At 39.8% G+C, this 14,423-nt stretch overlaps 2 protein-coding genes across 2 annotated transcripts in view; both read left to right on the forward strand.

Moving 5' to 3' along the window:
• Nucleotides 1-2,787: 2,787 nt before the first annotated feature.
• LOC310943708 (protein disulfide-isomerase) lies at nt 2,788-9,919 on the forward strand (the record flags this gene model as incomplete). Its single annotated transcript, XM_083909343.1, has 11 exons — nt 2,788-2,989; nt 4,107-4,307; nt 4,979-5,103; nt 5,201-5,338; nt 6,277-6,384; nt 7,341-7,466; nt 7,673-7,870; nt 7,984-8,104; nt 9,321-9,502; nt 9,690-9,779; nt 9,860-9,919. 11 exons carry the CDS (start codon nt 2,788-2,790, stop codon nt 9,917-9,919), a joined length of 1,551 nt encoding a protein of 516 aa, XP_083765469.1.
• Nucleotides 9,920-11,219: 1,300 nt separating this feature from the next.
• Nucleotides 11,220-14,423, forward strand: part of LOC310943515 (synaptogyrin-3-like) — a gene marked incomplete at both ends in the record, with an annotated part of 57,482 nt that continues 54,278 nt past the window's right edge. The window contains 2 exons of the mRNA XM_083909108.1: nt 11,220-11,324; nt 14,039-14,273. Coding sequence (XP_083765234.1) covers nt 11,220-11,324; nt 14,039-14,273 — 340 coding nt within the window. The remainder of the gene's footprint in view (nt 11,325-14,038; nt 14,274-14,423) is intronic.

Consider the following 14,423-nt stretch of genomic DNA (forward strand, 5'->3'; position numbering starts at 1 on the left):
ACTCAGAATAATCAGATTTATGCATATGAAGTCTTTAGCTACGCCTGCATTAATCTGATAAATATGTCCCACTGGAGTTTTGACAGAAGTCGCCGTGAGTCATGATAGGGCTACGTTCTGTAATGTGTGTACAAGGATATAACATCGTAATCTGAATACTTTCCTGTTCAGAATAAGTCACATTGTTGGTTTCCATATAAACGGAACCGTGTTAGCCACAGGACGCTGAAACTGAGGAAACTAAATGGAACTCAGCCCTGTAGCCTTTACTGCTGTGTCTGCCATGAAAAAAGCCTTTTTGTAAGATACTGTTCACATTTTTAATAATATAAAACTAGGGATGCACGATATATTGGGCATTTTGCTGATATTCAATATGCTGATGTTTTTTCCTGAGCCAAACTGCAGACGTCATTCAGTCTCTTCTGTATTTCTTCATCGTGAGAAATCAATAAACATAACAAAGTAATAGTTGGAAAGGTGTGCAAGCAGAGGGAGCTAAGCAGAGTTTGCCACTATCTAATAACTATATCTTTAAGTTAAATATCGGCCAATACCAATATTGCGCTGATAATATTGTGCATCCCTTTATAATACTGTGTATATATGGAAGGAAATCACTTTTTGTATTTGACCATTTATAAGAAGGTTTTTAAATACCACAAGAACAAATATTCAACATTTACCAAAGAAGATGAGGAAAACTTGACCTGGTATGGAAGCCTAATATATATATATGTATATATATATATATATACATATATATATATGTATATATATTTTTTTTTTTAAGTAAACAAAGCCCAACTTCATTTTTCCTGTACAGAGACCGACCCTAATGTAAAATATAAATGTTTTGTTTGCTGTTAATAATTTGTTTACGCCAGTACAGTTTGCACATAATGTTGTATTATTGAATTGTGGTTTTGTTACAAATAAATCATCAGTTGAGAAACATACAAAAAAAACAACAACTATTTATGGATTTTAAACTTTAAATACTGGGTTTAAGTTGGGCTGCTATAAATAAGTGAAAGTGGATTGAATGTAGAACACAGTTTTGTATAAAGTACCTCAAAGGGATCTCAAAGTATCTCAAAGTATCTTACCCAGAAAATGACTTTGGTATAAGTTCAGGTCACTTTTTATCTATCACTTATAAGGTATATGACATTTACTGTACTTGTGTATCAAAAGTCATTTTCTGATATAAAATGTGCTATTTTTAGAAGTCAAAGTATTAAAAAAGTGAGGAGTGAGGATGGAGCCACACTCTAAAAGTGCTAAGTAGAACCATATAAGGTTCTTCAACTTGTCCTCATAGGAGAACCCTTTATTGGCTCCAGGTAGAACCCTTTATTCAGGAAAGGGGTTTTAAAGGGTTCTCTGGATCAAAATGGTTCTTACTGGAACCATTAGTGTTACCAAGAACCCTTGAAAAACCCTTTTCAGAAGCAAATGGTTCCAGGTAGAACCTCAGCCCTTGTAGAATGACGCTTTTGGAACCCTTATTTCCAGGAGTACATGGTAGCTCAGTGGTAGGGTGAGTTGTCTTTAAACCGGAGAGTTGTGGGTTCAGTTCCTGGCTCTGCTTGTCTATATGTGTCCTTGAGCAAGACACTTAATCCCATGTTGCAGCGTGTGAATGGCAGAACTATAGTGTCTTCTTCTGAATTTATTTGGTAGTAACAAGTAACAAAGTTGCTAGAAATATAAAGTATAGATATACGCAAAAATCAAGTATAGATACATGAATTGTATGCTTAAGTAACAAAGTATTTGTACTTTGTTACATAACCACACTGGTAGAAAATACTCTCCCTCTGAACTGCTTTGGGTTAGGGTTAGTGTTTCCCATGTTGCCTTACCCACTTTTAAATCCTGCACTCAGTAACTGTGCTTTTCCATTACATAACAAATCTATGACATTCACTTGTTGAATTTAAAATGTTATGGAGGAAAAAGACAGTTTGCATGGTTTCGTGCTTCCATTTCAGTGTTGCCGAGGGTAACTGTGTTAGTCAAAGGGCAATGAGATATTAGTGATATTCTTGATACGAGCAGCAGCAGCAGCAGCAGCAGCAGCAGCAGCAGCAGCGATACAACAGGGGACAGATAGGAAAGTTAATCAGCTACAGACTGGTGGGTGAGTCGGCAGATAACAAGAAGCATTCATAGCTACCTGATCAGCACACACACACGTTTGTGCTTCATCCATAGTGAGGACCCTCATAGACATAATGCATTCCCTAAAACCAAGTATTAACCCCCCCCCCAAAAAGGCCTTTAAAGGTGTAAGAAAAATACCCTCACTCTGTATGGTTTAAACCATTTTTAGTCCTCACAAAACCACACAAACACACTTTATTGACACTTTATTATCATGCATTCTCTAGCCCTTAACCCTAACCCTAACCTTGACCCTAAACTAAACCCCAATTCTAACCCTCAAGTTTTTAGGGTTAATGTCCACAGAAGGTCAAAATGTCCCCATGAAGAAGGTGTTTTATTGTTTTGGGACATCACAAAGATACAAATACAAACACACACACAGGTTTGCGCAGCTATTCTACTTAGGACGCCAACATTGACAATCATTTTTAGAGCCTAAACATTATCACTATCCCACACACACACAAGCACGCGTGCACACACACACACACACCCACAATGAGACTTAATTGCACTTGTCAGACTTTCCTTCCTCCACTCCCTTTACCTCTCATACTTCCCTGTCAAGTGTGCTCCAATATCCAGGTCAGGTCATCAGACTGTGGCTGAAGCACCATGAGGAGAGTGCTGCTGCTGCGGCTGGTGGCTACGACAATGGCGGCGGCCTTCTGTCTCTGCGCGTTTGTCGCCGCAGACGCAGCACACGACGAGCGACATGATGACGAGTCTCTCCTCGAGGAGAATTTGGTTTTACAGGCGACGAGAGGAAACTTCAACAGGGCACTGAGACGACACAAGCAGCTCCTGGTGCTTTTCAGTAAGTAACGCTCAACACAAACTTGGTTGACATGGGGACCGTACCTATGTTCCCCGATAAATGATCACGGGTCAGCTCAGGTGGCCTACTTTAGTTCCGTGTTGTAGTTATGTTATGTCATTTAGCAGAATTTAATACATTTTAAATTCAAATTATTGGATTTAAGACTTTTTAAGACCCCGCGGATACCCTGTCCCTCCCATTGCATGTTGGTGAAACTGCAGCCTTTGCTCATGCTGTGTTCCAGAGCCCATCCAAACAAACGGTGTGTGGGACTTATCCTACCTGTATTGTACAAGCTCCTACTTCAAAGCGTTCCACCAATTGAAGTCGAATGTTAGAAAACATGGACGATTGAAGAGGCGTTTTGACTGTCAGCAATTCAGTCTACTATAAGCGAGCCGCATGTGTAAAAGCGATACACATCGATATGCAACGTCACGAGTATACTTTTACCGTACATATCTTCATGCTAACAGATAACGACAACGACATAATTTCACGCATGAAAAACAAGTTGTGATAAAAAAATTGCTGTGTCTAAAACAAGTCTACACGCAGAAAAGTAAAGTTTATAGACTATTCATGTGACTCCATGGGCACCGCCATTATTCTTCGACTTCATTTTGGTGAAGTGGGGGTAGGCCGATCAGCTCCGAGTTCAGGAGTAGGAGGTCCCACTTCGACAAGCATTCCAGTGCACTTTTTCTAGTTGGAGGTAGGATACAGTAAGTCCCACATAGATGGGCTCAAGAACGCAGCGTTAGTCTTAGACAAAACTCGAAAGGCGATTAATTTGCTCACTGTGCACTCAAATTTGCTTCAGGAACTTTTTTTGTGGATGCTCCTGTGTGTTTTGAGTCTTACTCCAAACCGTTCATAGCAGTGTTGCTGTTGCCATTCAACAAACTGCTTTCAGCAAACCTCACCAACACCAGGGCGACATGAGATCTCAACACTGCTTTACTAAGAAACAGTAGGAGTTGTGTGGAGCTGATTCCGTGAACTCATTTGACTATAGTTTGAATGTAATGCACACACTGTGCCTTTAAAAGGTGCCTCTGTACCTGATTAAGTCGTTTGAACATGTTTTCTACTGTGTTTTCGTTGCGTGTAGATGCTCCTCTGTCCGGTGAAGGCCATCGTGTGGCAGCAGCTTTTGAAGGTGCTGCAGCGGAGCTTCAAGGGTCAGAGGTTAAACTCGCTGTCGTCGACGCCTCGAAGGAGAAGGACCTGACCAAAGCTCTGAATGTCACCAATCAACCAGCTATTAGGCTGTACCTCGCTGGGGATAAATACAACCCTGCCCTCTGCCCACGTAAGAGACTGTAAAAATGACACATTTACAGAGCCGTAATTTATCATGTTAGCATTACAGAGCTGTAATTACTCATTTATCATTATCTTAAGAAGTGGAAACCTTGTTATTGTTCCTGGGCTGTTGATTCACTTGTGCATGGTTTCTCATTGGCCTTTATCTAGTTGAGAAATAACACTATTCTAATCTAATATGTACAAATTAAACAAGCTACATGATAGTGAAAGTATTTGCTTCAAAGCATTTGTATAATTCCTTCGAAATCTACTGCTAGTGACAATGCAACGAGGCGGCTTGTGTAAATAAATCATTAAAGTTACTGAAGTGATTTTTATAATTTATTAATAAGTGTTCATTTCCTCATTTAAGGAATAATCAGCAGCTTAATGAGCAGTGAAGATATTTGTTGGATGCATCCTCACTCATTTATTTGTCTATGAGAAATGATGGAATCTGCCCTTAGATAAGTCACAATAATATATTTAATTTGTTGCTGTTGTTGCTTTAAGTGTGCTCCACCATAAGTCATCATTTTAAAACTGAACTTAACAAAAGCATACGTCCCAAAATGTCAAACGTCTCCATTAATGGTGTTTACAAATATCTCTTTAATTTAATAAACTGTTGTAAATTAAGTTTTTTAAAAATGTGTTTCCTTCTGTCACATTTAGTTCCTCAGAGTTCAGCATCCATCATATCCTGGCTGAAACGGAGGGCGGGGTCTGTTTCTGACATCATCGCTGATCTGAGCCTATTAGAGGCCTCAGAGGAGCTGACGGTGGTTGGATTCTTTGAGGTAAAACAACTGTTGTTTTACTGACCTTTTCCTCTCCACATTTGAATTAATTTGTGTAACAACCTCCCTCTCTCTCTCTGTGTGTGTATGTGTGTAGAAGCTAGAACAGGAGTACATTCAGGTGTTCTACTCTGCAGCCATTGAGCTCCCTGATGTGAAATTTGCTGTGACACAAAACCCTGAAGTTATAAGTAATTATGGTCTCACGCATAATGTTGTGCTGCTGCTCAAAAAGGTACACACACACACACACACACACACACACACACACACACACACACACACACACACACACACACACACACACACACACGTTTACCAGGCTAACAGGGGACTGTCTTTGTTTGAAACAAAATGTTTTGCCTTCAAATATCAGGGGTTACAGTATTTGCAGCAGGGCTGACTTTAACTGGGCTTTAATTATATAAGATACAATAGAAAATCTTCAGAGTTTGCAACCTTTAAAGTTCACAACCTTCCAAATTCGCAACCTTCCAAGTTTACACCCTTTTAAGTTAGTTTGAAACCTTTAAAAATCACCAAATTTGCAACTCTCCAAGTTCACCTTCAACGCTTACAACCTTCCAAATTTGCAACCCTCCAAGTTCACAACCTTTAACGTTTGCAACCTTCCAAGTTCACACCCTTTTAAGTTTGAGAACTTTAAAAATCACAAACTTTAAAGTTCACAACCTTCCAAATTTGCAACCCTCCAAGTTCACCTTCAACGCTTGCAACCTTCCAAATTCGCAACCTTCCAAGTTCACACCCTTTTATGTTTGAAACCTTTGAAAATCACAACCTTTAAAGCTCAATACCTTTTCAGTTCACAACCTTCCAAGTTTGCAACTGTTAGAGTTCACCTTCAAAGTACACGTGTGTGAATGAAGCATTGAAATCCCTGCTCTAGTCAATAGGGGCAGTGCTGAGGAGTGTCTTTAACACACACACACACACACACATATGCAGGTCCTCTGTTGGCAAAAATAATGAACAATCAGAGGGTCAGAGACATAATGTTAGCGTTATTTAAAGCATGATCACTGTTGGTAAATGTGTAATGACTCCGAGGTTCACTGATGAGTGTTTTATGAAGAGGATTATGTTCTTTCTTTACAGTATTTCTGTTTATTTATGTGTGTGTCTGTGTGTGTGTGTGTGTGTGTCCTACAGTCTAGGCTCATCCAGGCTTATAAAATGATGCCTCAGACATCTAAAGAGGAGCTGATCATCTTTATCACCGTCTACCAGATGGATCCAGTCACTGAATACACTGGAGAGGTTATACTGTGTTATAGACACACACACACACACACACACACACACTAACTCTGACTGCTCTCCTGAAAAATAGCAGTTACCGTTTTTATGGTTTACTGTGAATAAATGGGTATTGTTTGCTGAATTATGTTGACTATATTAAGAAATTGGGATTTCTGACTCTTCATGTTTTGGCTGCATATTTTCTCATTTATGAATAATCTGAAATAATAATAATTTAAAAAAGCCTTTACCCGGTACTCGTATATACCCAACTCATTTCCAAGGATTTGCAGGCATCAATGGCTCGTTCAAGCACGTTGCTTGAATTTGTTGTGACTGACAAACACAACAAATGTACAATGGATCATGTGACACTGGCTGCTTCAGTATTTCCGTCCTCAGTTGACACCTCAGGGAAACCGAGCGCTGATCCTAAACTTCTGCACTCGTCACAATAAGCCAACTGTTTGTTATGTATAATTTTTGAGTTTGTGAAATGCGAAGTAACCGTGCATTTACATAACGGGAACATCTTGTTTTTAATGTCTGGTTATAATATTCTCACTCAGTTTATTAAGTCAGTAAACATTTTATTGAGGACTTAATGGTCTTGATCACTAGTTCCAGGTCTTTTTAAATAGAATCTGATGTCAAATGTTTAATGAATATTCCCATTTAGAGAAAAGTAGAAGATACTGAGGATGCCTCTCATTACCTGCTATATCCTGTGCCCCATTTATCTATAGTCTGTCTATAAATGTTCTCCATGCTTGGTCATAGTTCTGCTAACAGTTTTGCTGACCATGGTCACCGAATTCAGTGTCTCTCAGAACACGTTTGGTAAAAGCACAGTATAAAAGCATGTGAAACACTTTGAACATTGTACACAAAAAGTTGGAAACGCTGTGCATTGGCAGTTCCCATTTAAAGTCTGCGGTGTCGACTGACAGTGATTGTGTTTTAATCTCTTGCAGACAGCTGCTCAGATCCTATCCTCGCCTGTGTTAAACCATGCGCTCCTGTTTATTAAAAAATCCTCTGCAGACTTTGAGGAAATTCACTCTGCCTTTGACAGTGCTGCACTGGCATTCAGGCTGAAGGTATACACACACACACACACACACACAGAGTTTTGCATTCTTTCTTTGACACTCGTATGAGGCATAATGCATTTCCTAACCCCCTTAGTCCCCAAAAACCTGTTAAAGTTGCATGGATCAGCCAAAATGTCCTCACAAAGATAGGTATTGGTCCACACAGCCTAAAGACACATGGGAACGTCTCCTCTCTGTGTGTCTGTATTCAGATTGTGTTTGTGTTGGTGAATGTGGAAGAGTCTCGTAACGGACGAGTGATGGAGTATTTCCAAGTACGAGAATTTGAGGCCCCTCTCATCCGACTGGTCAACATGACTGACCACGTGACGTATCACCTGCCCTCTGACTCCCTGGACGAAGAAACCATCAAAAAGTTCTGTCAGTCCTACTTAGATGGCGAGGCAAAGGTAAATTACACATATGATTTTTTTTTTCCCTGTGTGATACCTTTACAAAGATGGAAGTTTGCCCTGACTCTTATGTACACACTGTATATCTTTTGTGCACATTAATGCTACAGCCTAAGATGCGGAGTGAGCAGATACCTGAAGAATGGGACAAAAAGCCAGTGAAAGAGCTGGTGGGAACGACTCTGGAGAAAGTTGCCTTTAACCCACACAAGACAGTTTTTGTCCTGTTCTGTATGTAAACACACTTTTCACCTATTGTCTGTCTAATAAGCATGGATTTGCCGATTTAGGATGGATTTGGTGATTTAGGATGGTTGACCTTGGAAGCCAACAGTCCTGCTCTTATGTTCTGTGCTTCCTGTTGCTATTTAGTTGTATTGTAAATTGTTATTTGCAGTTTTACCTCACAAACAGGGTTGTATAGTCACTGGGATTATGTCAACAAGTCATCCAACTCAAACGATCATATAGGTCGTTTTTGGTTGACCCCCAAATATGACCCATAGAAGCTTTTAGTGCCCCCAGTGGTATTTTTCAATTCAACTTAAGCACAAGTGTTATTGAGGTTGGGTGAGGATGGTCAGCCAATTTTAGATATTTGTGTTCTTATACAAATACAAATTGGGTCATTTTGGCCAAACCCTGAAAACGACCCATTGGTACGTTTTTATCGCACCAGTATTTTTCAAAGTGTTAAGGCCCAGGTATACTTCCGTGCACAGCGCATACGCAAACTGAACTTCCGCCCCAGTAGGTGGAGTATTAAGCCCCACTCACCAAACAAAAAAAAAAAAACAGAAATAGTCGCCAAGGATAGTCGTCAGAGCCTCGATCTTGAGACCCTCGAACCGACTTACACCTGCCCGACAGGTTTTTCAGCTGTGAGACGCTCAAACCAGACGTGTCCCTTAAAAAGCATCGTAGAATCGTTCTCTTCTTCTTTGGTAGGAATGTGTCCTATTCCCTGTGTCCAGACTTGTACCGCCACCCGATGGTGAAGTGGGATACTACAGGACCCTGACGTGCGAGTATACCAGGGTCCGCAATATTCAACGCGGAATATACCAGGGCCTTTCTAATTGAAGCTACCAGATGGCTGTTATTCCTACTACTGCTAGGGGGCGCCTATTTCAAAAACATACCTATGGGTCATAATTTCTGCATACGACCCATGGTTACGTTTCGTTGAAGGACAGTCTCGCCCGAATGCAATTTCAGGAGCAGAGATAAACTGTACTGTAGGTGTAGCTAACGTCACCACAGAAGGATAAGAAAGCACAACTTGATGATGTAAATAAACAAAATTTCGTATTTTGGGATTCCAAGCCCTAATCTCCACTAATTTGCATCAAACTTTGTAATCCGTAGACCCACTTTTCCCAAGCATAAAACTTTAATGCAATATATGTTTTTTTTATTTCTGCATCTCTGTGTGGACGTCTTTCAGATCTGCCCTACAGTCAGGAGTCCCGCGCTCTGTTCCCACTGTGGGAGGAACTTGCCGAGGCTTTGAAGGAGCGAGAGGACACGGTCATTGGGCGCATCGATGCCTCGGCGAATGACATCGATATGTCGATGCAGGGATCCTACCCATCGCTCTGCCTGTTTCCTGCTCTTTATTCTGAAAGGGTACGAAGCACACGTTTTAGTGTGCCTAAAGAGAACACACAACCATCAACGTAATCCAGATACTACCATGAAAACTTTAAATAGAAACAAAAACATCATATATTAATCAGTTCTAAATGTATGTATGATGCATGGTCCACTGAAACTGGTGATGTGTTAAGATTGTTGATGCATGTGTTCCCGTTAGGTGGTTGTTTACACTGGGAAAAGGAAGCTGACGGACCTGCTTAAATTTATAAATGAAGAGATGGAAAAAGCCAAAAAGGAGAGAGTTAAGGTAAAAACCTCCTCCTCACCAATGTATGGAATTGAGCTTTTACGTGTGTTAAAAATAAACTCTTGTTTTCGTGTCTCCAGGAGGACGAAGAAAGGATGGAGTACATGGAGGCTGCTGAGAAGGCAAAAGATGAGCTTTAGTACAGGAACAAAGACCATAAAGAGTGTGTGTGTGTTTATAGAAATATGGATCTGGTTCTATTTACTGAACTAAACTATTGTAAACCTCTCATTAAAGTTGGAAATATTGCAAATATTTTCAATATTTGACCTCAGGGAGCTTCTGTCTTTGTCATGTTGATGTTACAAAGCCCAAACAAATGTCCCTGCATGTTTAAATGTATAAAAATAATAAGAAGTCCAACTATTTCCACCACAGATCTCTGACAACTTAACATTGATCAGGATCTCGGTCACGATTGATCCTTTAGCGCTTACATATAAACTAACTTTCTAGATCTTTATCAGAAATTTGCTAATGTAGATGAATATTAACCAGTGTAACATTTTCTGATGTTTTGAAAAGGTCTTAAATATCAATAATGAAAATGTTGTGTAATCTTGAGCCCAATACAAGTTATATAAGGTCACAAAATGGCTTGCAGGAAAGGGAAAAACCAAATATATTTGCTGAAATTAAAAAAAAAAAGTATTTCTCTGGTCACAATGTGCACATTTACGTGCTTTTGCATTCTTCGTAAGATCATGTTTTTATTTGCTCTTGCTATTTCCAGCTCAGTTCCTACAGTAAAGCTAAAACAAGTGTTACACTCATACTGTTAAGAGCAAAAAAAAAAAAAGTGCCATTGAAACCAATTTAAACTGCACTTTTGCATGCACTTTTTTTTATAGCTGGGTGTTAGTCTGGTCTTTTGTCTTGGAAGTGATTCTCACTACTCTCCACCAGGTGGCATGGTTTTTGGCCATATTTGGCATATGGAGAAAAAAAAACATGGTATTTCCACTAGATGGCACTGTCACAAGCTTCAATGACATATCTGTAATAATTTAACACAAACATATTTTCTTTGCATGTAGTATAATAATTCATATATACGTATATATATATATATATATATATATATATGTATATATTTAAAATGATATCAATAATAAGTTCAGATGTAGGTAAAAAGAAATCAGTGATAAAGGTTGTTTTTTTTTGTTGTTTTTTTAAAGCATGTTATACACATTAATATGAGCTAAATGTTACTATAAAAACAAAGTCATTTCTCATGTAATTTAAAAACCATGATACCGTTGAGAGTCCTCGGTGCTGCCGCAGCCTCTGCTCTGCTCTCGGTGACGCGCAGTGACTTCACAAAGGAGGAGGAAGAGGAGGAGGAAGAGGAGGAGGAGGACGCCGCTGCGCGCATCTCTCTCTCACCGTCTCCTCTGCTTCTCTCAGCGGGCTTCAGGAGACACTAACCCCCTCGGCGGGATGGAGCTAGCGGGCGCGTACGGCGCCAGGAAAGCCGGGAGCGTCGCGTTTGATCCGGTCGCTTTCTTCACCCACCCGCGGACCATCCTCAGACTCATGTCGTGGGTAAGAAATCCTCCTCTGCAATGTGTCCATTATTATATGGATGGGCCTGTGTCTGGCCCCCCCACACTCCCACCAGCACCCCCCTCTGTCTGTCTCTGACCCATTCACACAGTCTCCATTGACTGGACTCATCATTGAAATCATCATCATCATCATCATAATTGTGCAGCTTGTTCCAACAAACGCATCAGTTGAGTGATGCAGCTCCTGGTTCAGGATCATCATGACTGCTGCTGCTGCCATGTGTTTACCTCTGGCTCCTCTTTGTGTCTGTAGCCTGTGCTAATGTGGAGCTGTAACACATCTCTCTGTGTGGTGTGATGCTGCTGTGCAGCTGTGAGTCACTGTGCAGCCTTTATAATGTGGACACTTTAATGGATTTTAAAGGAGACCGGTGTTGGAAATGCTACTTTTGAAAAAGTAATTAGTTACAGTTACTTTTCCAAAAAAAAAAAGTAACTGAATTAGTTACAAATTATAAAAGTAACTACTTAATAGGGAAAGTAACTATTGCGTTACTTTCAAGTACATTTTAAAGGGGACATATTATGCAAAATCAACGTTTTAATCATTTAAATGCTTTTATTTGGGACTCTGGAGGTCCTGTCAGTCGGCAAAGTGTGAAAAAGATGACATAATCATGTTTTTGTGGTCCTCCTCAGTCTAAGTACAGGAGATAAAACACGTTATGTTGACTTCCGTGCTCACTGGGACGTCACAATGCGCTAATTTCCTGGAATTTTTGTCTTTTGTCTTGTTCTATTCTTGGCTCCACAGTGCAGCACAGAGTCCTACACAAACTTCCAGCCTCAGAGGATTTACCTGTCTAGTGGATACATGTTATATATGACAGCAATGTGCCTGCTAGAGCCTGCAAATGATCACTTTTCCAAATGCTAACTGCACTGTTAGCTCCCAGTAGCCTCTGTGGCTGATGTCATTTCCTGTTCCTTAAGTTTCGTTTCCTCTTTTTTAAGGTGGATCTTTAAGGTGGACCTAAAGAGATACTACTAAACCGAGCGTTCTGAACAGGGCTGTTTTGGCAGGGTGATTGAACTGCTGTGGTGCTTCATTCTTATGGTATTTTGACCAAAGCAGGAACTAGGTTAACTTGGAGAAATAGGGTATATATCCCCTTTAAATGCTCAAAGAATTAGGACCTCACCTCCACCCCGTCTTTAACAGAACTTAAAATTAATGTGCACTTGCAATTTATGATAAATCTGAATATTATAAAGAAATGGACACTTAACACAATACATTACTAACATAAACAGTGCACACAAATCTAAACTATATTAATGTCGCTATGAGACGAAGGGAGTCTAACATACCAGTTTGTTAAGCTTCAGTTGTTTTGATTGCGTGGCACTGTCTTCGTCGCCTTCGGTGTTAATGGCCACTCGTTTCGTGGAAGCGTGTGAGTGACGTTCAAAGATGTTTCCTTGGGTCAGAATTGCTTGACGCCGACTTTTGTCCAGGGCATAATGTGAATTTAACGTATAAATGATTTCCTTTAATTTCATTTATGGAAAAAACTCATGGCTATGCTTCCAGTTCAAGACGGCTGCTTTAGGATTCAACATGTTGTTGATCGTTTACTCACTTGCTTTCGTTGTTTGTGTCAACAACACCCGCCCAACTCTGCCTCTGATTGGCTTACAATGAAATTTTACCCTACCTCAGCCAATCATCATCACTTATGCGGTTGTCTTTGGCAATTAATAGTGGCAAATAACAACCGATTAATCACATAATTGTTGCTGTCAGTTGATTTAAATGATAAACTAATTGATTGAGCACATCTTTTTGTTTTACTGATATTCTCTGGTTTCTTTGCTGCATATAACAAAGAAACATCACCATTTCCAGGTTTCTGACATATTACAGACCAAACAAGTACATTAATTGATTTTGAAAAGAATCGTTAGTTGCAGCTTTACAGTGCTGTTTTACTCCGTTAGTGCAAATGACTGTCAGTGATTGTCATTATCCACAGACTGAAGAATCTTCTTCTAATGTGTGTATTTGTGACGCTGGAGTTCCCCCATGAGGGTAGAGTGTAAGACGAGTCTCCTGATGCTATTTCAATAGTTTCTCTCAGTTCAACGCCCTTTTGATGACCGTGTTAGACAAAATATTATCATTATCTTCCTTTTATGAGAGATTTTATGACCACAAACCCAAACCCATCTTTAGCCAGCATTTTTCAATAGTTTTTATCAATTTATATTGTTTGTAAGTGCTTAGTGTTACATGTTTTGTAATATATATATACATGTTTAACTTAAACAAATGGAAAACCTTTTATTATGAATGAAAATACAACCTTTCAAAATTGCCGGCAGAGAAAAAATAAATACACTTCATATGAAGACCAAAAGATGAAAATTAAGCACATTTTCACTACAATCTTAGTTAGTTTTAGTTAGTTCTGTAAATGCACAGTTCATTTTTAGGTAGTTGTTGTTGTTTGTTTTTAAACTCTAGTTTTTTTAGTTTTTGTTACTTCATTTATATTTAACTTTAATAACTTCTTCTTTGGACATGTTCTGTGTACATTATATCTTCATATCTCCGTTACACCTTGAACAGAAGCTGTGTCTGTGTGTGTGACATCATGTATGAGGAATGTCAGGCATTTACACACCAGTGTGTTCATTCTCTCTGAGCTGTGAGATGATAAACCAGCCCACGTGCTCTCTTCCCTGCAGGTTTTCTCCGTCGTGGTGTTCGGTTGCATCGTGAACGAGGGCTACATCAACATCGGCAGCGAGCGTTTGCTCTGCATCTTCAACAACAATTCTGACGCCTGTAACTACGGCATCACCATTGGCGTGGCCTGTTTCCTTGGCAGCGTCGGCTTCCTGGTTCTGGACGCTTACTTCCCGTCCATCAGCAGCATCAGGGACAGAAGACGTGCCGTCCTGCTGGACCTCGTCTTCTCTGGTAAGAGTAATCATAAATGTTTTTGAACTCTTTAAACTTTAAGACTTTATTCAGCTGAATGATGAATATGAGGCAATGACTTGCGGCCCATTAGCTTAGCTTAGCACAAAGACTGGAATCAAAGGAAACATTACATGAAGGTTTGAAATT

The sequence above is a fragment of the Microchirus variegatus genome (assembly GCF_963457635.1).
Source record: "Microchirus variegatus genome assembly, chromosome: 23".
In the NCBI taxonomy this organism is placed as follows: Eukaryota; Metazoa; Chordata; class Actinopteri; order Pleuronectiformes; family Soleidae; genus Microchirus; species Microchirus variegatus.